The sequence below is a fragment of the Diaphorina citri genome, unplaced genomic scaffold (genome assembly GCF_000475195.1).
Source record: "Diaphorina citri unplaced genomic scaffold, Diaci psyllid genome assembly version 1.1 scaffold244, whole genome shotgun sequence".
Lineage (NCBI taxonomy): Eukaryota > Metazoa > Arthropoda > Insecta > Hemiptera > Psyllidae > Diaphorina > Diaphorina citri.
Genome location: NW_007377681.1, coordinates 204582 through 230401, shown reverse-complemented (window position 1 = coordinate 230401; position 25820 = coordinate 204582). Strand labels below are relative to the sequence as shown.

The following is a 25820-nucleotide window of genomic DNA, read 5'->3' as shown; positions in this document are numbered from 1 at the left end:
GAAATTTCAGGTTAGTATCCTACCTGTTTTAACCAATAATTTTTATGAGACTTCTTAATACTCCCTTCATCCCCTCAATGAGGAGAAAGGCAGCCTGGTAAATTTTCCCCCTTACCCTTTGGTCATTTTGACGGTTCTCTTTCCCTTATCATCTTCAATTTCCTGGTCAACTTGTGGGTAATATGTGCTCACAATATTGCCAAATCCAGAGAACAACTTGTTGATAACCTGCTTCAACTTAGTGAGCCTAGCTTCTTCAACAACGGGGAGCTGATCGACAATGATCACTGATTCTACTCCGTCACTTTCCTTCGGCTTTTCTGCTAGCAGATCTCCGAGTAGTTCTGAAATGATAAAAGGGACCGGACTGGAATCATAGTGCTGGGATAAGACCCTTTTTCCTGAGAGTGTTCTACGTTTTACTGAAAAACTCTGATGGTTCTGGCCATTAGTATTAATCAAGGGTTTATTTGGGGCAAAAGGTAGAAAGGTGTTTGTGGCATACGGAATTTTGAGGTTAGAATTCATGTCAGCACCTACCTTCGTCGGTGATATCGTCCACAAAGCCATCCTCGTCACTAAAGTTCTGGTCCTCTTCATCGCTGCCATCGAAATTGAATTTCCTATCTTCCTTGTCCGAATTTTTCCCTTTTTTCCCCATTTTCGAAAAAAAAAATGACGAAAAAGGTGTTCTAGGAAATTGCTTTAAATTCAGGAATGGCGGGATATTATAGGGTAAAATATACTGTAGGACTTGCATAACAGTACAAAGAATAAGTTCAGTTCCGAGAAGTTTCTTGAAAATCCTTTATTTAAGAAATAATCATAAAAGAAAGTCATCAAAATTACATTAGGATAAAGGAAATTTTCTGATTACATGCCCCTCTTGCCAGAGAGCGCTAGTGTCGCACACTCGAAAATTTGCCTCACTTTTATCATACGGGAAAGGCGGTGAGTTCGTCATCTATTCCTTCTACATCTATGGCCTGAACAGGAGATAACCCTAAAGTTTTTTTTGAAAATAAGACTCACAGCCGGTGCACCTGTTGATCAACCAATCCACCAAATGACAAAATAAAAGTTTTTTTTACTAAACGCTTGATTTTGACTTTCCACCAAACTAAACGTTTAGCTCTTGAGATCCACCACCTCCTCGAGCTGGTTGATTCGATTGGTGACGCACTTTTTTTTGTGGTGACGCACTTTTTTGTTTATTTTCAAGTTTTCAACGAGTTTTATAAAAATATAAAGCTATAACATTAAGGTTGGGCTAGTAAAAGATCCAAATTTTTTGAAATGATAAAAATTGAGTTTTTTTTATCCACCAATCCACCAGTGTTACATCAACCGGTGGACTCTAGCCGGTGCAGCGGTTGTGGATCTTATTTTGAAAAAAAACTTTTGGATAAATGAAAAGTATAATATAAACGTGCAAACTAAAGATAAAAATTAAAAAATGAATTCAGATTGTACAAGTTGCGGAAAAAAAATCAAAATTTCGAATTTCCCGCCAACTTTACACGCAAAAAGTCCGACGATGTCCTACGATGGCCCTGTTCATAACCACGGCCTGAATGTCACTAATGTGAGGCTAGCCATAGGTCAGATTCACACGAAGCACTCAACTGTTGCCGGCGTTTGATCGAAACTATAAAAACCTCAGCTGTAAAAAAGAAAAGCCATGAAAATTCTTAAGAAGTTTTCTGTGTAAACTGTGGAATTATAATGCAAGATTTCAATTATGATAGTCCGGCCTAAGTGAAATTTCGTATTTCTGACGAGGAAAAATCTCATACGTTCGCACCGGTCAAAATTTCATCGTTTGTACGGTTTCCTTTTCCCAGGAAAACGGACTGAGAAAGACTTTGTAAACACCCTATACCGTTTAACGGATCGTGTGAAAAGAAAAGGCCCTGCCAACCTGCCGGTATTTTTTTCCTTTCTTCGGTTGGTACGATTTTTTGCCGTGAATTTTTCAAAATGGCCGCAATTCCGCAAATGTCAGTGGGGATGCGAATCGTTTGTGATTGTTTTAAGTTTTAATTTAAATTTTAATTAATTTGTTTTCCAATTAATCTAAAGCCGTCTTTAATTGAATTTATTGCGTTTTAGTGTTGTGTGATCGATTCGGATATTATTCATCTTCCTAGGTAAGTCCTGTGTGAGCCGCTTCAGTAGAGAATCCAATTTCCGGATTTGGGCATGCATCCAAAAACAATAACCCTGGACCCCTCCTATCTATTTTGAGACGAAGGGGCCCTCTGCCCTCTCTTGTGTTCTGCCGTAGTGAGCCATTAACATTTCGTGATCTGTTCTCAATTCTTTTGTCTTGTAATTATTCCAACTTTTCTTCACAAACCGATAAGTTATCTACTGAACTATCAGTACTCTCGCGAGACCGACAAATTAGTGAGGGGGAGAACAAGAGGCACAACTATTATCGATTTTTTTATAACACTCTATTCCTCCCTGCTCTGTAGCAGTCTACCCACAGTGGGTGGGCGAGGGGTGGTATCTTGTTTAATAGTTGATCAATAAATTTTTTGTAGTCTCATGCTTTATAACTTGGAGAAGGGTGTTCAGATACTGGGAAGGTGTTGAGGAGAAGAGTCACACGTTGATCATTTGAGAAAGGCTTTTCCTTCAAATAAAATTGAACACATATTTCCCATATCCAAGTGATTTTCATAGTGGAAAAATTAGGCCCTTCAACTGAACATTAAATTCCATTGTAGACATTTCAAAGTGAATTATTATTTGGACATTTTTATTTTTTTAACCAGTTTGTTATTTTAATCATTGTGTGTATAGATTTTGTTATAATAAGGTAAACATTATTCCCCATCTCAAGTGCATGTGTTTTTGGTGCTGCCCATCTATGTCCAGTTTTAATAATGAATTATATGATGCCTCCTCTGGTTTTTTAATGCTTTTTTTTATTATTTTTTTACTTAGTAGGTACCTACCTACAATCCATCATCATTGTAAGTCATAAAATTTAAAAGCAGGTACACAATTCTCTTGGTTCTGAATAATTAACCTGATCCCAAAATTTAATTCTGAAAATTATCTCAATCTATGTTTCAGATCGCAGTGACACTTTTATTCAACCATTTGTTATGTGGTGATTTGATTTTTCCTCAACCCAGTTTTCCAGTAAGTTTTCATTTTTGTCCTTTGTAGTTTGTTTCTGGTCATGCTGTTCGGTACATCTAGAATTCTTTAGCTAGTCTTATCATCAGAAAATGTGTGTTTGAGTGTTTAAGCAAGGATAAACTGTAGAGACTACATGAAAATTATTCATAACCATGTTTTAAAAATTAAAATGCCCTTCCTGCGTGCTATCGTATCTCCATCTTAAAAGTTGAACTTTTACAAAAGCTCTTTTTGTGCTTAAGAAAAGCTTCAAAATTGTCAAAGAATTTTTTGCCTTATCTTGGTAGGTAACTGCACTTGATACATACTTATGTAGATAAGTATGTAGGCACTAAGAATAAATTTAAAAAAATTAGGCACTCACACTATTTCACCTCTCAGGACACAAATTTGCATAAAACGATACAAAGAGTAAATTCCATCCCCTCACTGTACATATTTGCACATCAAAAAATTTCTTCAGCCATTCAAGTAAAATACATTTCAATTTTATATTTTCCCTCCACACAAATCAAGTGACAGAATTTGACATTTGTCTTCTGTGCATAGGTATGTAGGTGATGTCAACCACCCATCCCCGGTTGATACAATAGTTGCTAGCCCTGCCACAGCTCTCGTCTTCAAAACAACCAAGTAGTTACACAAGTAGGAGCCCCCCTCAGGAGAAGAAAAGCATGCAGATCAAAATTCATCAAACCAAATTACCAACCCACTTTGAGAGAATAAACAGGCTAGAATTCAAGTGCTATCTGAATTTATAAGATCACAAAATACCCAATTTTATTGATAACTATCCTAACTAATCATTTTATTCTTGTGTCTACTTGAATAGCTAGGTACTTTTTATGACATTCTTGGGATTTTATCTTTGCTGTAATTGTCCATATTGTTATTTGTATGATCTAGTATTAATTTCTATTTGTAACTAGATGAAAAGATAGTTCTTGATATATTTGCTTATCTAACTACCAAATAGCTTAAAAATTAGATACTGCTTTTTGTCTTCTTTTGATTTTAAACCTGCTATCTACTTTTAGCTTACTAATACATTTCATCATCATAAAAATAAGCACACAGAAATGCCCAATCTTGTTGAAGAAAACCTATATTTGGGAGATCTCAATGATGCCATGGGCCTAAAAAGCTCAAACGAGGCAAACATCAAGTTTGTATTTAGCATTGGCATTTTCCCTACCCTGGGCAAAATCTCAAGTCTGACCTATCGTCATATCGAAGTGGCAGACCTCCCGAGCGAAGATCTACTCAGTCATTTTGACTCTGCGTACGAGTTCATTAGAGAGAGCCAGTCTGAAGGTGCCATACTGGTCCATTGCTATCATGGTGTCTCACGGAGTGCCACCATTGTCATCGCGTATCTCATGAAACGTGACGATCTGGGTGTGCAAACCGCTTTCGATCGGGTCAAGTCAGCGCGTGACGTGATATCCCCTAACGAAGGGTTCATGCATCAGCTGGCGTTATACCAACGCATGCGCATGACACTGGACTTGAACTTCACGCCATACAAGTTGTACAAACTGAAGCGACTGTCGCAAATCGTCAAGGATGTGCGCTTGGTCCCTTCCTCGTATGGAGAACTGATCAAAGCCGATCCTGGCCTGACGAGTAATCGCCCTAATCCGAACGTGTACAAATGCAAGAAGTGTCGTCGCGTCCTGTTTACACTAAACAACATTTTCGCTCACAATAGAGGCGTGAAGTTTACATGGAAATGTCAGGAGGATGGCGTTCCACCATCGGATTCAGAATTGTGCAAGGAGAAAATCTTCATTGAACCACTGGTCTGGATGAAAGACGTGAAAACGTGTCCGAGTGGTAAACTCACGTGTCCCCGGTGTAATTTCAAACTCGGCTCTTACTCGTGGATTGATTATTGTATTTGTAATTGTCGGACGAAGATCTTCCCGTTCTTCTACATTACGCCGAGTAAGATAGACTTCGACATTGTGGTTAAAAATGTCCAGGTGACCGTGTAAGATAGAACATTAAAACTGTGACATGGGCTGTACATAATTTAGGCAAGTTCTTGGAACAATAAATGTATGCATTGGACTAAACTAACTGACAAGAGGATGCACTATTTAGACTTCGACATTGTGGTTAAAAATGTCCAGGTGACCGTGTAAGATTGAACATTAAAACTGTGACATGGGCTGTACATAATTTAGGCGAGTTCTTGGAACAATAAATGTATGCATTGGACTAAACTAATTGACAAGAGGATGCACTATTAATTGATGCTAAACTAAAATTGTCGAAGAAAAAAAACAACGTAAATTTTCTCTTGGTTCAAGCTAACTGCCTCTTGCATAAAAATACTTGGAAGTCGGATATTCTTGGTCTTACCTTATGAAATCGAAGGTATTCTTGAAGAAAGCAATTTTATTCTTTAATTATTAACATGAGGAAATAATACTTGTACTACGCTTTTCACAGACAGGTTAGGTTAGGTTCATTGCCGCTAGATTAATAATTTTTGCACGCTTATTCTAGTAATATTTTGGAGTATTTTTTAGGATTCTAGAGCTTTGTTGTGTAATTTTATAATTTGGTAATGTGTAACATGTGTGAACAATTCTTTCTTGTAAGTTGCTACCGTCATAATATCTTTGTTAGCCCTAGGATATTTGCCTTGGGCTACCATTTGGTTTTGGCTACAAAAAATTTACAAGAGGAAGCCCTTTGAACTTAACTCATTCTTTAGCAAGGGAAATTTCAGGTTAGTATCCTACCTGTTTTAACCAATAATTTTTATGAGACTTCTTAATACTCCCTTCATCCCCTCAATGCGTCATAATACAGTATATCTTTGGACTTTTAAAATATTTTATGACCAAGTGTTTTAACTCCCTATTATTTTTAGCTTAACTAGAGAATCGAGTTTCAAGGAATTAATTTTCGTTGAAATCTGTATGTTTGTTTGTTTGTTTGTTTGTTTGTTTGTTGTTTCACCATAACTTTGCGAATAGTTATTCCGATTTCGATGAGACTTAGCAAACATGTTTGAGACCAAAGAAATTTGCTCATTGAGGAGAAAGGCAGCCTGGTAAATTTTCCCCCTTACCCTTTGGTCATTTTGACGGTTCTCTTTCCCTTATCATCTTCAATTTCCTGGTCAACTTGTGGGTAATATGTGCTCACAATATTGCCAAATCCAGAGCGTCATAATACAGTATATCTTTGGACTTTTAAAATATTTTATGACCAAGTGTTTTAACTCCCTATTATTTTTAGCTTAACTAGAGAATTGAGTTTCAAGGAATTAATTTTCGTTGAAATCTGTATGTTTGTTTGTTTGTTTGTTGTTTCATCATAACCTTTTAAAATATTTTATGACCAAGTGTTTTAACTCCCTATTATTTTTAGCTTAACAACTAGAGAATTGAGTTTCAAGGAATTAATTTTCGTTGAAATCTGCATGTATGTTTGTTTGTTGTTTCACCATAACTTGCGAATAGTTATTCCGATTTCGATGAGACTTAGCAAACATGTTTGAGACCAAAGAAATTTGCTCATTAAATTTTGGACCCTATTGACAGTATTGACCCATGAGGCGCAGTGCACACTAAAGAAACGCGATTGCATGAAACTCATTCCATGAAATCACGTTTTTCCAGTGTTCATCCCGCCTTGGGTTATAAGTGGGGCCCCTTTTTCTGGATGAATTCTACAATCCTCTGAACAAGGTACTACTGTTACCCACTGTACTAGTTTACATTTTGAAGTAGAAGCAGGTACCCTGTACCCTACGAAATACGAATGTTCTCCTATCCACATGCCAAAATTTTCCAGGTAAAGTACGACTTTTTTAACCTGCTTCAACTTAGTGAGCCTAGCTTCTTCAACAACGGGGAGCTGATCGACAATGATCACTGATTCTACTCCGTCACTTTCCTTTGGCTTTTCTGCTAGCAGATCACCGAGTAGTTCTGAAATAATAAAAGGGACCGGACTGGAATCATAGTGCTGGGATAAGACCCTTTTTCCTGAGAGTGTTCTACGTTTTACTGAAAAACTCTGATGGTTCTGGCCATTAGTATTAATCAAGGGTTTATTTGGGGCAAAAGGTAGAAAGGTGTTTGTGGCATACGGAATTTTGAGGTTAGAATTCATGTCAGCACCTACCTTCGTCGGTGATATTTTTTTTTTTTTTTTTTTTTTTTTTTTTGTTTTTTCGTAGGTAGTTCATTAATTTTTTTTATTGTATTTAGGGTATTTGTAGTTTGATATGAAGTAAGTTTATGTGTATATTTGATGTGTTGGTATTGTTGTATGTTACAGTGAGACGGGCATATGCTCCACGTACCTCCCCCTCCGACAATCCACGCTGAGAGACGCTCCCACATAACTGACTCTCCGTTCCACTGTGATATCTGTGGAAAGTATTTCTCTCGCAAGGATCACTATAAAAACCATGTAATGTGGCATACCGGTGAAACCCCGCATCGGTGTGACTACTGCGCCAAGACGTTTACTCGCAAGGAGCATTTGGTGAACCATGTGCGACAGCATACAGGCGAGTCACCACATCATTGCAACTACTGCGCCAAGAGTTTCACCCGCAAAGACCACATGGTGTATCACGAGCGTCAACATACAGGTGAGACACCGTTCCCGTGCCAGTACTGTCCCAAGGCTTTCACTCGCAAAGATCACCTGGTGAATCACGTCCGACGCCACACGGGTGAGTCGCCACACAAGTGCACCTATTGCATGAAGAGCTTCACACGCAAGGAGCATCTGACCAACCACATCCGCCAACATACTGGTGAGTCCCCACACCGCTGTCATTTCTGTAGCAAATCGTTCACTCGCAAAGAGCACTTAACTTGTCATATCCGCATTCATACAGGTGAATCCCCACACTCGTGTGAATTCTGTGATCGTACATTCACCCGCAAGGAACATCTGAAGCGTCATCTGCGTCAACATCTCCCTGGCTCTGAGTTCAATTGTATCATTTGCACTGAACCATTCAATGACAAGGCCAGCCTCCTCGAACATCTCCGGTCCCATCCCAGAGATTGTCCTTATGTATGCACGGACTGCGGGAAGGCATTCCGTCTCAAGGGAAACCTCATGTTCCATCAGCGGAGTCATCAGAAGGGCATGCCCATGGATCGGCCCTATCATTGTGACCTGTGTCCCAAGGACTTTATAGACAAAGGTCATCTGGTCTCTCACCGACGGAGTCACACCAATGGCATCACCAACAAGTTTCACACTGGGTTCCCCGACAAGAACTTTCCCAAGACAGAGACCTCATTCATGTTGAAACATCTGATGAAGGGAGAGAGCATGATGCTATCCTCTACACCTCATCATCATAACTCTGTCAGTGTGGGCACTCAGGTGGGGTTGCCTGTACTTCCTCCTCCTCCCAATATTCATCTTCCACCTCCACCCCCACCCAATCTTCTCGCTGCTGTGACGTAAAATCACGTTCCTCGTAATGAGGTCTCTGCACTCCCCTATCCTTCCCATTTCTATCACTTCTAACTATCACCAAGTCAGGATATTACTTCCCTAGGAGATAACATAAAATTACTTTCTTCTATCATCTGTAAAGTTTCTTTTTTTTTTCGAGGAAGTCTTGAACTTGGGTTGAAGGTTTTTAGAACATGAAAACTCTCGTCAGCTTCATATCCTACCTAATGTTAGCAACATGGCGTCTGCAGTTCTTTGATGAACATTGAACAGCTTTCCTCTGAATCCAGTAGGACAAGTTTGTTCATATTGCGAAATATTATTTATTCGCAAATATTTCATGGGAATTTTCTATTTCATCAAATGGTTTATTCCAACTTTTCTTCACAAACCGATAAGTTATCTACTGAACTATCAGTACTCTCGCGAGGCCGACAAATTAGTGAGGGGGAGAACAAGAGGCACAACTATTATCGATTTTTTATCACTTCTAACTATCACCAAGTCAGGATATTACTTCCCTAGGAGATAACATAAAATTACTTTCTTCTATCATCTGTAAAGTTTCTTTTCTTTTTCGAGGAAGTCTTGAACTTGGGTTGAAGGTTTTTAGAACATGAAAACTCTCGTGAGCTTCATATCCTACCTAATGTTAGCAACATGGCGTCTGCAGTTCTTTGATGAACATTGAACAGCTTTCCTCTGAATCCAGTAGGACAACTTTGTTCATATTGCGAAATATTATTTATTCGCAAATATTTCATGGGAATTTTCTATTTCATCAAATGGCTATGTATGTGTTTCAGCCAACCTTTCAGTTTCATGGCAATATCCTTTGTCATTGTTGTTCATGTTCAACATGTCTTGTTCTATGTAGGTATCTGTTCTCCGATTTCATCATTTCCTTATCCACAGTGTAGAGTATCCCATTATTATGAGGTGGTCTTACAGAAAATATATCAAAACATTTTTTATTTCAAACTTTTTTTTTTCGTATTTTATTGGTTTGACTTTTTAAAAATTTTGTATAAAGATTGTTGTATACAAACAGTTGATACAAGTGTGTGTGTTTTATGTGAACACAGTTTTGCATTGTAGTTGTATGTATCCAAATCTTCATTTCATTTTCATTAACGTGCCATTTTCTATTTGAAGAGTCGACTTGATCTTTTATGTTCGTGTTATGTAGAACGATAAGTTGGTCGCTAATTTATGGATCAAAAATTCAAAATCCATACAAATATATCAAGGCTGCAATTTTTCGACCACAATGATAATCAGCACGGTTTGAAATTTGAATCCTAATGTAATGTTTCTGTATATGGATGATGTAGTTTTGGTTTATATTAGTTTCGTACAACATAATAAATACTTACAATATATTTTACAGTAGAGTCATCATTATTTTAGTACTATGTATAATATACCTACTATTATAAACATTAACCATTTAACCAATTTTTATACAGACAATTCTCCTAATTTACATTTGAATTATTTGAATTAAATTTATACTTTTATACCTGTCTCTCCTACCTACCGTTCTAAAAAGAAGTGTAGGTACTTTTCATTTCAAAATAGTGATCAATAGCTCTGATAGAGATGTGAAAATTTCAAGTTTGTTTGAAAGTGTAGATGTTTGATTTGAAATCTTTCACGAATAGGCTTCAATAAGTACATATAAAAATAATAGGACAGTTGGACAAAATCGTAAATACCAGTTAGGTAATGGGAGTATTGGATGTCGACGAGGAAAAGGGATACACTGCCTTGGACATTTGAGAGACGGATGTTTTTGGGCCCAAGATGTTGTTGGTCACTGGTCCATTACGACAAAATGAGATAACTCTATCAGAACACTTGCTTTGTGCAGTAGAAAAAATGGGGATTCAGCTAAAAAGTAACTTCTGGAAATGTTCCGCAACTTGTGTCTAACTCAAAACTAAACTTTGAACTACAAAGTTAGGTAATGGGAGTATTGGATGTCGACGAGGAAAAGGGATACACTGCCTTGGACATTTGAGAGACGGATGTTTTTGGGCCCAAGACGTTGTTGGTCAATGCTCCATTACGCCAAAATGAGGTAACTCTATCAGGACACTCTTCCTTTCTGCAGTAGAGAAAAATTAATAGCATCCTTAAAGGGGATTTAGCTAAAAAGTAACTTCTAGAAATGTTCCGCAACTTGTGTCTAACTCAAAACTGAACTTTGAACTACAACTCTGAACTGAAATCGAGGTGGTGGTACTAACCAAAATGACTGGTTTACACTCTCCTTGCTTTTTTCTACTTTATTAGGTTTGTATCTCAGGTACGACCATTTATCTTGATATTTTAGAATTTCGCCAGTAATTCTGGTCTAGAAAAGACGTCGGTGGATCTTTGCCCTCTAGCTAAAATGATACTTTGGCTTAGTTTTCAGCAGAACTGAACTACAACTCTGAACTGAAATCGAGGTGGTGGTACTAAACAAAATGACTGGTTTACACTCTCCTTACTTTTTTCTACTTTATTAGCTTCGTATCTCAGGTACGACCATTTATCTTTATATTTTAGAATTTCGCCAGTAATTCTGGTCTAGAAAAGACGTCAGTGGATCTTTGCCCTCTAGCTAAAATGATACTTTGGCTTGGTTTTCAGCAGAAAGTTTTGGAGAGTGCAAATCAGTCATTTTCTAAGAACAATGCAGTAGTGTCAATGATTGAACGGTTATAGTGGTAGATTTTGAAAAGAAAAAATAATCCTCAAGCCATTTACAACTCTAATGTGAACTAGGACATCTAATCGAATAAGACACCGGTACCTATTCAAATTGACACTGCACTGTTCATATTTGGTGGTAGTTTTTTCATGGAACCTAAAATGGTGAAAGGGAATTGAACGTTTATTCATCATGTTTTGGGTGTTGGAGTGACATTTCTCGTGGAGCCGTTATGCGATGAACCGTTTTGAGGGTAGATTTTGAAAAGAAAAAATAATCCTCAAGCCATTTACAACTCTAATGTGAACTAGGACATCTAATCGAATAAGACACCGGTACCGATTCAAATTGACACTGCACTGTTCATGTTTGGTGGTAGTTTTTTCATGGAACCTAAAATGGTGAAAGGGAATTGAACGTTTATTCATCATGTTTTGGGTGTTGGTGTGACATTTCTCGTGGAGCCGTTATGCGATGAACCGTTTTGAGAGCTTTTAGTTTGAAGTTTGAACCAAATCCTAGATGATTTTGTCTTCAAATATGCAATTAATGTTGTTTTTAATCTTGAAAACTCAAGTTTTCATGTATATCTATTCAAGTTAAAAAACAAATCCTAGATGATTTTGTCTTCAAATATGCAATTAATGTTGTTTTTAATCTTGAAAACTCAAGTTTTCATGTATATCTATTCAAGTTTGGAGCCGTTATGCGATGAACCGTTTTGAGAGCTTTTAGTTTGAAGTTTGAACCAAATCCTAGATGATTTTGTCTTCAAATATGCAATAAATGTTGTTTTTAATCTTGAAAACTCAAGTTTTCATGTATATCTATTCAAGTTAATCAGCTAAAAAACAAAAAACTTTGTGTTTCTTTCAAGTCATGATTCATTGGCTTCTAAAAAATGGTCGCATACGGTATCCATGAGAATGTTATGTTCACCAAAATTATTAGGAGTTTACATTTTAAATAGCATTATCAAGGAGTTTCTTTTTTACAATTTGATATCTTGCACATTAATTCGATCGATATTGATTTTATCGATTTGAGCAACAGCAAATCGTTATTGATTACAGTTGTTTTTCCTTTAACTTTTACTCTTTAGTTGAACTTTGATTTGATATGTTTTCGTTTCTTCTGGAGTTAGATATCCTTTTTATCTACCTATTCTTTATCTCAGGGCAGATTTATTTTACAAAATAAATATAATTAACCTCATTGTCTTGGAAACTGAAACTAACAATAGTATGCTCTTATTTTCGAGTAAGAATTATGTTTATTTTGAATCATACTGACAAAAATCTAGGTCTGAAGAAACCTCCCCTTGACCCCCTACTACCAAAAACCATGTAGGGGGTCAGGGGAAATGTAGGGGGTTGAAGGGAGGATTCTCCTACATTTTGACCATAGGTTTTAAGTTTGGATTTAATTTACTAATTTCCCCTTCATTTTCATAAGTGGAAGGTCCTCATCGATTCTTCTGTGATAAGTCACCTATTAAAAAAAAAAAATGCGGCGCAGTTATTTCATGTGCAAATGGAGGACTTAAGCCCTTACCCTAGTGGGATGAAAAAAAGATTGGAGAATCAATGTTGAACAGGCTTGGGAACATTATTTGAAGAAAAAAAATCTGTTGTGACGCAGTGGGAATAGGGTAGAAAATCTTGAAAAAGTAGACTGGAAATTTGGAAAAAATAGACTGGAAACGCGGTTTGTTCGCGGTATCCGCGGTTTGTTCGCGGTATCCGCGGTTTGTTCGCGGTATCCGCGGTGTGTTCGCGGTATCCGCGGTGTGTTCGCGGTATCCGCGGTTTGTTCGCGGTATTCGCGTTTTGTTCGCGGTATCGAAAAAAATGGACTGGAAAACCGAGAAAAGTCAGGGAATTTTATTTTTCCATTTTGGTAGACACCCTGAGTCAAGAGGAATGACTCTCAAGCGGGAGGTGCTGGGTTCGAATCTTGGCCAGGGCGGAAATTTTCTAACCAAACTTTTTCTTTCTTGGATAGGGATGGGTATAAGGATGCTGCCTTGAAGTAATGCAGAAGCTGTACCAATGGATTTTTTTTTTTTTAATGCATTTCTTCTATTTCAGGACTGGTCCGGTAACACGTGGTATGAGGTGGACGCAATGCGAGGCGTAAACCAGGCCCTGGGTCGGGTCATACGGCACGTCAAGGACTACGGGGTCGTACTTCTGTGTGACACCCGGTATGCGAGCAAGCAAACCTCTCTGTCGCCATGGTTACGCGAGTTTGTTTACGTCAACGAAAAGTTCAGTGTGGTTCTGACGTCACTTATGCGGTTCTTTTATAACAAGAAAGATATGGTGAGAGTTAAACCCTGTATTAGCCAGCCTAGTTAGCTTAGTTGGTAGTGCGTCTGCCTTGTAAGCGCTAGGCTACGTCAACGAAAAGTTCAGTGTGGTTCTGACGTCACTTATGCGGTTCTTTTATAACAAGAAAGATATGGTGAGAGTTAAACCCTGTATACATATACAGTACACGAAACTTTTTTTTAGGGGGTTTTGTTAGAGGGAACTGTAACAAAGAGTGTTTTGTCGTCCCGACTCGAAGAGAGAATAAGGAAGAAATGATCATAGAAAGCCTACGGTTCCGAGAACGAACCTTATCTGTTTAGGATAAATTTCGCCCCGGGCGGGAATTAAACCCCGGCCTAGTGCTCAGAAAGCAGGCTGTTACTCCCCAAGCTAACGGCTGGCTTGAGTGTTGTTATTAGCTGCTCTCTCTATTAAACATTTTATTTTCGGGAAGGGGGTATATCAAGATGAGTTTTCATAGCGAATAGCTTCCTAGTGACCCATAAAACCCAACCCCGACCCAGTGTTGTGACTTTCGTTAGAAATGAATAGCTCACCCATAAAGGGTATTTAGCTAAAAATCCTGAACGTTATAAAGGTTTTTTGTCCAAATTTAAAAATGTTGAGTAATATAGTCTCAGTATAAATCATTCTCCTGTGTTCCACTCAACCTTTGCTATTTCTTTAGCAAGAGAAATTCAGGCTGGTATACTCCCTGTTTAAAGTCCCCTGTCAGATATTTTAACTCAATTCCTTTGTGATCTACGAGCAATAATCAATTCTTCTGCATCAGTAAACTTTTTTTTTTTTTACTTTTATCTATCTTTCTTTCTATTTAACTTGAGTTTACAAACAAATATTCAGTGATTTTGTTTCGTGTGTTTTTAGCTTTCAGACGATTTGTAAGCAGCGAGCACAGGGCGAGGTTTGATCAACATTGTATGGAAATTATGAAACGAGAATCGATAAGTTAAGATCACTTTCTACATTTTAGGTCTAGGACTAAAAATAAAAAAAAAAAAAAAAAAAAAAAAAAAAAAAAAAAAAAAAAAAAAAAAAAAAAAAAAAACAAGAACCTTACATGTCACTATCAGCCTCAGAGAGACTGGATAGTGGGGCTTCAGTCTTATTAAAAACAGGATATAAATCATTTGATATTTCCATGTCACTAGGCTTTTCACAAACAATTTCTATATTATTATTTGAAACAACATCATTACTATTTTCCTGACCTTGACTTTGGGATAAGTTAATTTGAGGTAGATAATTAGCTTTTTTAAGTTTATTAATACATGTTTTCTTAGGAGCAGGAAGAGTACTTGTAAAGGTAGAAGGAAGAGAACCAAAAGAAAAACTAATTTGTTTATTTTGAGAAGACATTTTAACTTCAGATGATGGAGGAGAAAAGGAGTAGGAGGGAGCAGCTTGCTTATCTTGCTTAGAATATCCTTGTTGGAAAGAGGTTGAAGGCGTAAAGATAGGTGAGGACTCAGTAGAATTTAGAGGTTTCAAACAAACACCATTAGCTCCAGGGAATTGATTGGTATTATAAAGCTGCTCTTTCATTAGGCTCGAGTTATAGTCAAGGGTAGGATTGGGTCTAGACTGGATTCTCCTCTTGAAATTATTCATTTTAACAGGAGACATTCTTCTTTTTTGAGGTTCAGTAAGTTTAGGTGTGGGGTTTGCATAATCATGGTCAATTTCAAAGGATTGGGGTTGGCTTCTAGTGTTAACTCCAGAGGAAAGGGGAATTACAAGAGGGTCAATTTGTGAGGGAGAAGGAATATTTGTATTTTCTTTCATAGCTGGGAAATTGGACGAAGAGTTGGTAACCAGCATAATACATAAGTGTCCGGGGCCGGGGGACAATTGTCCCCCGGCCCCGGACAATAAACAGGGAGTAGACCAGGTTAGTCTGGATCGCGGACTTGCAACACGGAGGATACCAGCCTGAAATTTCCTTTGCTAAAGAAAAAGCAAAGGTTGACTGCAAATGGCATCCACTCGTAAAAATTGTTGCCAAAACCAAATGTCAGCCCAAAGGGCTAATTGAGAAGCTGACGAAAAACGCCGACCACGGGAAAAGAAGAAGATAACGGAGTTCTGGTTCCCCCAAAAAAAATACGCGTTTAGATCACTGGAAATAACAGTGGGATCAATGCCCCCGTCACTTTAAACCTTAGCAGTTACACCGTGACGTTAAACATCTAAAAAATCGCCAAATTTTGTGAGTCGTTGACTTGGACTCGAACCATCAACCTCCAGATTCAAAGTCCACTAATCACTACTTGTCTAATGTTTCTAGGCTACCAAAGTTCTCAACAAGGATCGCAAGAAAGAGTTGTTCGTATTTCTCAAGGAATATTCTAACGCTAAAACCAATCCCGAGTCAGACTTGAACAACTTTGAAACGTTTGTACAAACCCTGGAACTTCACTTACCTTCTGTACATGTCAAGACACAACACTTACACATAGGTAAGTAAATCAAACATTTCTTCTTTTTTGAGAAAAAGACCGATACGATAGTGGGAAATTGAGAATCGGACTTCAAATTCAACAGTTTAAAGTCAATTTCTTTCTTCTTTTTCTTCGCCTTTTCCCGTATACAGACGGGGTCGGCGTTTTTCGTCAGTCTCTCAATCAGCCCCAACTAGGGTGATTGCTTTAGGCTGGTATTGGGTTTTGGCTACAAATTTTACAAGTGGGTGGTTCTTGTTTTGAATTATGAACGGGACTTTCGTTTTGGTGATGGGGTTGTAGATTTTAATCCCTGTATCATACCCAGAAGGCAGGGACCACTTGGGGCTTTCACAAGCTGTTGCGTAAGACAAGGCTAGGCTTGACTGACTTAGAATAGAACATCTTGCAAGGAGAGTCAAATATTTTAAATTCAACAGAATTGACTTTGGCTGGTTCATGTTAAAAAAAAGTGCTTGTGTTCTAGTAATTATTTATATGTAATATAGGTCCTTAGATTATTGTTATGTAGTCTTGTCTTGGTGACATTTTGAAGATTGAGAGGCTACCCTGAAAATAGACAAACATAGCTGTTAGGGCTGCAATATCTTGAATGGGAGGCCTTCTCTCTGCCTCTATCACTGAGTCTTGGGAGAGTGTATGCTCCAAATTCTAAGCAGATATTTTCAGCTTATTACTACACTTAGGGACCCCAATATCACCAGAGCCCCACCACTCTGGGGGGAGCTGTAGGGGTAAGACAAATGCCAGTCATGAAGTTAGGCTCTAACCATATTTTGGTACGTTAGAGTGGTTAGAGTATGACTACAGTGGTCCAAACTGCTTGTGGAAAGCCAGAAACATACCCTGTCATACATACCTACCATGTAAATATCCCAAACCAATACATACCTGATTTCTTTTACTTTGAGACTGAAAATGTCAACCTTGCCAAGATGCACTTAATATGCACATGAATCACATTGCATAAAACAAACTGAAACTCATTATTATTAACTATTCATTGCAATAAGTAGGTAATTTAGCACTTTTGTTGCAAATTTTCCTCTTTACATGCCTAGATGGTAGATTTTGATAAGAGAACATTTTTAAATTTCGCGGCTGAAGATTTGTTTACTTTTTGAAATCAGCTGATTTTACAAGCTGGATTTTTGGCGCCAAAAATTCAAACTTTCGTAAGGCCCGTCCACACTTTTTACGTTTTTAACTTGAAAAAATAGTAAGAAAGTACGCAATAATAATTAAATTCTATTCTTCAGGCTTCTATTTAGGTATTATTAAATTACCTAATTTTCATCGATGATTTTTGGCGCCAAAAATTCAAACTTTCGTAAGGCCCGTCCACACTTTTTACGTTTTTAACTTGAAAAAATAGTAAGAAAGTACGCAATATTAATTAAATTTTATTCTTCAGGCTTCTATTTAGGTATTATTAAATTACCTAATTTTCATCGATGATTCAATAGAAAAACTGTTTCGCCCTCCAAACTTTTCCTTCTGAGCTTCACTAATTCACCACAGAGTGCTTAATGTCCACTACATTCTAACCTCATTGAATGACCTTGGCAGGAATGCGGAAGATTCGAAAGGTCATTGAACTCATATTTAGGATAGCGTTTCCCAAACTGTTTTCTACGCGGTCTCTTTAGGTAGGTACTGTATTTTATGTGATCTTCCTGGGGGTTTTGCAGTCCTTCAAGATCCCTTTAAGGGGCCGCGGACCCCAGTTTTTGAGTACCTATCACCGGCTTGGTATGCCATATGCACAGCTCTCCTGCTGTCGTTTTTTTTTTTTTTTTTTTTTTTTCCTTCCCCCCGTTTGGTTTTCCCTTTTGCCCGCCTCCCTTTTTTTTTTTTTTTTTTTTTTTTTTTTTTTTACATGATTTGTTTGTAGGTGAATGAAAAAATGTCCAAAAGAAATGAAAGATGGAAGAAAAAAGATCCACTTCGTCCAAACATAAGAGAAAGATAATATTATGTAGGTATAGATTATAAAATATTTATTTAGGTATTTATTTAACACGATTTATTTTAATGTTAGAAAAAGGTTGAGAAAGAAAATGAGGATACCGATAAGTAATATTACATGATACGGATTAAAATAGCCAGCTTAAACATACCTAATACTTTCCTCATCATAAAGTTACAGTTCCTTATTATAAAGGTACATAATAAGATATAAAGGGGTGCGTTATTATAAATGGATAAGGAAAATGCAGGGCAGCTCTCAAATAATCTACAGAATCAGCTGCTTAGACACATAAGAGCCATTGGATACTACTCAACTCTAAGGCTCGGGGACCACAAAGAGAGTTTAAACTTCGTTTGAGTTTAACTCTTGGATTAAGCAATCAATCTGATTAGCTCTAAAAAAAAAAAAAAAAAAAAAAAAAAAAAAAAAAAAAACTCGACCAATCAGATTGCTTAATCCGAGAGTTAAACTCAAACGGAGTTTAAACTCACTTTTTGGCCCCGGACCTAATCGCTTTACGCAGACCTTGATTGCTGCAGAATCTTCCAGCCTACTTCCACGGGTAACTTGACCAACTTCCGATACCGTGATTTGCTGAGGGAATACACTCGTCAGCAAACTCCCTATGACAAACGCCCCCGTTTTATTTCAACCTATTTGACAAATAGCCTCCAGAGCGCTTCTCAGTCGCTCCAAAGCCGAACAAAGACGCGCCCACACTGGCAACATTGTTGCGCTCAAAATCCCCGTTCCGATTCGATTCAACCACATCCAAACGGGCATCGAACGGATTTAAACTCAATTCGAGGCGCTTATCGTTCGAATCGATGGCATTGGAGCCAACGCTGGCTCCAACCTTCAGCCAAGGTTGAGACGAAACGGACGTGATAGATTTGGTTAGGGACGAAGACGATGACTCGCCGAAGAGCGAAGATGTTTTCTGGCCGGAAATCAAAGATGATGACTCAGACTGCCCGAAAGGTAGAGAAGTTTTTTGGCCGGAAATCAAAGTTGATTTTTCAGACTGTCCGAAAGGTAAAGCTGCCACCCCAGCAATGGCTTCGACTACGGGAGATACCACTGGAATTCTTACACCTCCTGATTGATATCCTGATACAGATGATGTCTCAGACTGCCCGAAAGGTAGAGATGTTTTCTGTCCGGAAATCAAAGATGATGACTCAGACTGCCCGAAAGGTAGAGATGTTTTTTGGCCGGAAATCAAAGTCGATTTTTCAGACTGTCCGAAAGGTAAAGATGCCACCCCAGCAATGGCTTCGACTACGGGAGATACCACCGGAATTCTCACACCTCCTGAGTGATATCCTGATAAAGACTTTTAAAAAAAAAATTTTTAAAAAAAAAAAAAAAAAAAAAAAAAAAAAAAAACGATACCTAATATTCTAACATATCTGTCTGACGTTAAAGAAGTACAGGGGGACCAAAGAAGGAAAGGGAGAGAATAAACTCAGTTGATTCGAAGTTGAGAATTGTCAACAAATTGAAACCGAATATACCGGGTAAACCGCGTTAACAGCACGAAACGATTTTTTTAGTCACGAATTTTTCTTCGTTGCGAATTTTTTCGTGAGGTGGCCTCGCCCTCGAGGCGTATACAAATGAATTACTGTGTTCACGTTGACACCGAAAAAAAAAATCGGAAAAAAGTTTAAAGGGAAATTGCTCAATTTTGGGCTCGACTCTTTGGGGCCCCGTTTGGGCCCTTTTGTGAGTGAGTCCTACAGTTCATTAAAGACTGAACCAAGTATTGCGATAGCCAGCCTAGACTCCAGAGTTAGTTTGAAAGGTACATAGTATGTACGTGCCTTGTAAATGTTAGATCACGAAATCTATTCCCACCCGAGGAGTTCGTTCTCAGAACAGCTTGCTTTCTCCCATCCTGTCCTTGTTCTCTCTTCAATTTCAGGACGATAAGACCTCCGTTGTTATAATTTTCTCTATGAAACTTTTTTTTTTTTTAAGAAAAAGTTTGTAATATTAATATACCTAACACTCTTTGTTTAACCCAGTATATCCTGATATCCTGATAGAATCGTCATCTCAGCGATTTTGAGTGAAAACTAAACCCACGTAGCGTAGCGTAGGTACGTTTTATAATAAGAGTTGAGATAGTAGGTAGGTACCTATGTTGTTAACTAACACCATCATAAGTGTAATAAAGACATCTAATAAACTTAATAACAAAAATAAATGAAAGATAATAATTATAATTAACTTTTTAACTCATTTTTAATTTCTTTATTCCGATTAAATAAGTTTGTTTTTGTTTTTTTCCCCCTTAAAAAAGGATTTAATAGCAGATACCGAATATAGTTATCAGAGTAACAAACGTATTCGAAAGAAATCATGAACTGCTACGCCTTTGTGCCGTCGCCTCTGTACGCGTTCGAATTCGTTTTGAGAAAGGATGCTGTCCAGTTTTTCAACTCGGATGCTGTTTACACCTTTACCAACAGCTCAAATTTCCCAACATTCTTGCTAACCAGTCTGAGAACATTCCCCGCCAAAGTTTTCTATTTGAATCAAGAAATTCGACTGCCGTCAGAGCCGTTCTTCAATTTGGCATCTTCCAGTGGTTGGAATGAAATTCTGAACCGGTTGCTATATTGCTTGACGTGGAAAACAGAGATCCTCACCAGTCAAGGTCAAGGGAAGAGTGTTCAGTTTTGGTGCAAAATCAGACACCCCAAATGTTACGACAAGAGCTCGCCCGACTTTGAGGTATGTATGATGACTAGTTACAGTAAAATTAATTGACCAAAGTCAGTGTTGCTTAACCCTTATTTGTTAAACGATCTTCTTCGAACCTTTTCCTACTTTGAGGTATGTATGATGACTAGTTACAGTAAAATTAATCGACCAAAGTCAGTGTTGCTTAACCCTTATTTGTTAAACGATCTTCTTCTAACCTTTTCCCATTAAATAGGGTCGGCGTTTCTTGTCGGTCTCTTCCAGGCAGCCAGGATCCATAATTAAACGAGATTGAAAATATACGCATGTGAATATTCTAATCTATGTGATTCACGCCAAGTCATTCGACAACTTTTATCACAATCCGATTTACAACTTACAGTTAAAACCCTTAGCTTCATTTTGTAACAGATGCTGTTTCATACTTCTCTAGGAGAGTCAATCTGTCAAGTAGCAACATATTAGTATAGGTAAAAGAACAACGTCTTCACTTGACTAGTAACTTTGGAAACTGTAAGTAAGACGAAACATGACGAAACATGTCGGCTCCTGTGGGTTTTTTAATTTTATGATTGTTTATCTCTTGTAAAATAAAATTACCTACTTACAGTTTCCAAAGTTACTAGTCAAGTGAAGACGTTGTTCTTTTACCTATACTAATATGTACTTAATTAAGTAGACATCCACGGGTTACTTTATTTATTTATTCAAACTCTGATAAATATTAATATAAAATATTTATTTATTAGGAAAAATACATTTTTTGGCACCCGATCGTGCCAAATTTTCACAGAAGTTTCCATAGAAGCATGAATAGGATCCACGTGTTTACTTCAAACCTTGGTTTTAAAGTCGCCGGGTAATCTGAAGACCGCGGGTTCTATTCCCTACCAGAGATATACTAGTAGAATGTGTTTATCCTGCTGGGATAGGACTGAAAAGTCCCTTTATCCCTGGAGTCTAACTAAGGCCTCATCTGTAAAAATAAGACCTTGGTTAGACTGGAAAGATAACGGAACTTTTCAGTCCTTTTTTAGGGTACCAAAACAGAGGGCCCGGGTTGTTTCCGGCGAAGTCGGAAAGGTCGAGTTTTACTGCCGTGGATCGCCTCAGGATTGAGTTGACCTGGGAGTTTGTCTCAATCCCGAGTTGATAAATAACAGCATTTGTATTTGTATTCTGTGATATCCGCACAAAAATTGTGATTTGTATTTGTATTCTGTGATATCCGCACAAAAATTGTGAGCAGCCCTTCATCTTTAAAACAAATAGGTTCATTAATTGTGAAAATAACAAAAAGATTTTTTGTTAATTTACAAATAAAAAATCTCATTTCTTAGGGTACCTAAATTTAACCTCTGAAGGTAACATCGTTTAAAAAGAGTAAGTAATAAATTAAAATACAATATAACACAAAGGCATGAATATAAAAATAATAATTAGGCAATTAAATAATTATTAATAATTCGCTACTATTAGGCATAATACGAAAGTCACAAATATTAAGGATCTTTACTTAAATCGAACGTGAATAAAAGAAACAAGTATCGATCTACAATTTAATTAAGTACCCGTTAAGTGTAAGGTAGGACGTATCTAGGTACTTACCAATAATTTCTCCTATTTAAATGGTAGTCCGCTGCATTCTAACGACGGAAGAAGAATAAGGAATAAGGTAGCACTCCATAAAATTGTCAACACACTTCAGGACACCTTAAGTATAAATAAGTAAATAACTAGATATACACATATTGAAGTTAGGATGGGACTGAAATTATAGTAGAAATCAAGAAGTAGAGGGACCCAATAGGTAGTTAGATGTGAGTACTGAGTACCTGTAGAATTGGATATCCATCTAATATATAGAAATGAATATTTGTTTGTGTGTACACCATAGTATAACTTATAGGCATCGCGAGTTACCCCAATCATTAATCCAATTCAGTGGTGCGTGGTATTTGGGGGCAGGTTACTCCAGTGGTAATTGGTAATGGATGGGATAATGTTCGTTCTCGGAACGGCTGGCTTTCTCCTATCCTGTCTTCCTTCTCTCTTCGATTTCGGGACGATAAAACCATAGAAGTTACAGTTCCCTCTGTCAAACCTCTTTAAAAAAAAAAGGAAAACAAAAAAAAATCATGAAGCCAAGGGTTAAGAAATTACGGGTACTACCCTGTGTCAGCAAACATTCCTCTTCTCTGTGAACCTAAACGTGTGAATAGTCAATACGATGTGATTTTTCACGCCGAATCAAATGGTGCACCACAGTCCGACTCACAGTTACGAAGTTACGGCTTCGATACTCCCCTTTGCCAAATTTTTCCCGAAGTTATTTTCCCCGCAAATGTAATAGAAAGTCGTGTGATGTTCACACCAGATATATATTTTTTTCACTAGGTTAATCTGATAATTTCTCGTTCCTACAGCCGGACACGGAGATCCCCAAATCAGCCGATACTGTGACTGTGTCCACGCCTTCAGCAGCCGGTAGCACAGCGCCCGCCAAGACCGTCAAAATCCTCAAACCCGACCCGTCCCGCGACTACACCACAGATGTGAACAGGGCCTACTACGAAAATATGATCCTCCTCAAGCAAGTGGTCTTTGAGAGTGAAATCTACGATCAGGCGACATTCGAAAAGAAGTTCGGATTGAAATTCTTGCCCTACGCACCCAACACGGCGACATAAATGCCGCCAACAATTTTGTTTTTGTTTGTTTTTTTTTTCCTTCTTTTTTTTAAGAGGTTTGATAACAATATTTACCTATACATAAATAGAATAATATCATAGAGGGAGTTTGTTTGTTTTTTTTTTTTTTTTTTTTTTTTTTGTTTTTTGTTTTTTGTTTTTTAAGAGATTTGATAACAATTTTTACCTATACATAAATAGAATCGTCCCTAAATCTAAGGGAGAAGGAAGACAGGGCAGGAGAAAACGAGCCGTTCCGAGATCGAACCTTATCTCTTCAGGATAAAATCCGCCCCGGGCGGGAATCGAACCCGCGACCTAGCGCTTAACAGGCAGCGCTCTACCCACCAAACTAACAAACTAACTAGGCTGACAGCCATCAATTCTTAAATACGTATGTATGATCAATAATTTCTAAAGTCCTATAATGGGGTCATAATTAGAGTTTAAACCTAAAATCGGCACAATTACAAATGAAGGGGCCACGGTGTTCTTCCCATTTATCCAGGTTTCCCATTTAGACAAGTCCGAATTAGACAGGTTCGACTGTATATAATATTTAGTTTCCAAGAGTTAGGTACATGGGTAAGAGATCTATTTATTTACCAGTTGAGGCGGAAATCGAATCTGCTAACTAGGCTCTTAGGCTGGCTACCTAGAACTAAATACATAGGCAGTTATATGGGTAAGATCTATTTATTTACCAGTTGGGACTAATTATTAATAATTCGCTACTATTAGGCATGATACGAAAGTCACAAATATTAAGGATCTTTACTTAAATTGAACTTGAATAAAAGAAACAAGTATCGATCTACAATTTAATTAAGTACCCGTTAAGTGTGAGGTAGGACGTATATAGGTACTTACCAATAATTTCTCCTATTTAAATGGTAGTCCGCTGCATTCTAACGACGGAAGAAGAATAAGGTAGCACTCCATAAAATTGTCAACACACTTCAGGACACCTTAAGTATAAATAAGTAAATAACTATATACACATATTGAAGTTAGGATAGGACTGAAATTATAGTAGAAATCAAGAAGTAGAGGGACCCAATAGGTAGTTAGGTGTGAGTAGTGAGTAGGTACATATAGAATTGGATATCCATCTAATATATAGAAATGAATATTGGTTTGTTTGTGTGTTTGTTCGAACTTTATGCCTGGCCAAACCGCTCATCTGATTGCTATGAAACTTTGTCACCATATTGCTTGCACTCCCGTGAAGGTTATAGGCTGTTTTGCGGTTCGTTTTTGTTAAGCTACGCCGAGCAAGACCACTAAATGGATGAGTGACATGAAGGGCCATGCCTTAAGGATTTACGACGGGTTTCGGCTAGTAAATTATAAATGATTATTATTATTAGATTATTACCTATACATTTGGTCAGCCTAGTTCGGAAGGTAGCGTGCCTGCCTAGTAAGCGTTAGGTCGCGGATACGATTCCCGCCCGGGGCGAAATTTATCCTGAACAGACAAGGTTCGTTCTCGGAACGGAAGGCTCTCTTTCCTATCCACTTCGATTTCGGTACGATAATCAATTATTGTCTTCAGGTCCTTCTAAGAAACCTCTCCAAACATCTCTTTTTTATAATAACTAGGAACTCACTGTTTGATCAAAAATATGGTTAAGGCCAAAAATAGGATCAAAAATGGTTACAAAGGAGACGAATTTATAATAACGATAACAACAAAATAAAATATGAAAATATTAGGTTCATAATTTGACTCTCGTAATAAAAGGACTTGTCGGAACCCTGACCTAGGTTAGTAAATAACTGAAGTAAGACCTAAGAACCTAAACATCTACCTCAGAAAGACCCCACGAGCTGGAAGATCTACCTTAATATCTACTGAAATCAACCAACCCCCTATATCGTGGCACCTCAGGACCTGAAGACAATAATTGATTCATGCATACATAGAACGGAATTGAATCATGACTACACCATAACCATAGTATTCTGAAGATATGACTTATAGGCAACGCGAGTTAACCCTAATCATTAATCCAATTCAGTGGCGTGTGGGTTTAAACTCGTTTTTTTTTTGAGCGTTTAGATATCGGAATAAGCAATCTGATAGGCTAAAATTTTTGGAAATTTAAAAAAAAACCCCCCAAAAACTTTTTTTTTTTTTTTTACAACCACCCCCAAAAAAAAAAAAAAAAAAAAAAAAAAAAAAAAAAAAAAAAAAAAAAAAATGCACTCCTTTTTCGATTGCAAAAATTTCAACGAGTTACTTTCTGGTGTTCTTGTGTTGACCCAGCACCTAAATGAGAAGTATTGTATCTCTTATCGTTATCGCCCATCTGATGAAGGTCATACTACGAGATGGAC

At 37.6% G+C, this 25820-nt stretch overlaps 3 protein-coding genes across 11 annotated transcripts in view; 2 read left to right on the top strand and 1 right to left on the bottom strand.

Moving 5' to 3' along the window:
• The window catches only part of LOC103506543 (probable cysteine--tRNA ligase, mitochondrial), a gene marked incomplete at its 3' end in the record, with an annotated part of 48027 nt that extends 30756 nt beyond the window's left edge, over nucleotides 1-17271 (bottom strand). Inside the window, 1 exon segment of the mRNA XM_026821576.1 lies at nucleotides 16995-17271.
• On the top strand, nucleotides 2000-8830 carry LOC103506537 (gastrula zinc finger protein XlCGF8.2DB). 9 transcript variants are annotated; one of them, XM_008470931.3, is made up of 4 exons: nucleotides 2000-2150; nucleotides 3088-3156; nucleotides 7459-7777; nucleotides 8030-8830. In XM_008470931.3, exons 3-4 carry the CDS (start codon nucleotides 7471-7473, stop codon nucleotides 8611-8613), a joined length of 891 nt encoding a protein of 296 aa, XP_008469153.1. In that variant the 5' UTR covers nucleotides 2000-2150; nucleotides 3088-3156; nucleotides 7459-7470; the 3' UTR covers nucleotides 8614-8830. The 9 variants fall into 9 exon arrangements, with proteins under 9 accessions (XP_008469153.1, XP_008469152.1, XP_008469150.1 ...); XM_008470930.3 differs by having other exon boundaries at nucleotides 7459-7861; XM_008470928.3 differs by having other exon boundaries at nucleotides 7459-7945.
• A 2960-nt stretch (nucleotides 17272-20231) lies between the features above and the next one.
• Nucleotides 20232-23584, top strand: LOC103506538. The gene is made up of 2 exons (XM_008470932.3): nucleotides 20232-20817; nucleotides 23214-23584. The coding sequence occupies exons 1-2, from the start codon at nucleotides 20443-20445 to the stop codon at nucleotides 23475-23477; spliced, it is 639 nt and encodes a 212-aa protein (XP_008469154.1). The 5' UTR covers nucleotides 20232-20442; the 3' UTR covers nucleotides 23478-23584.
• The last annotated feature ends 2236 nt before the right edge of the window (nucleotides 23585-25820 follow it).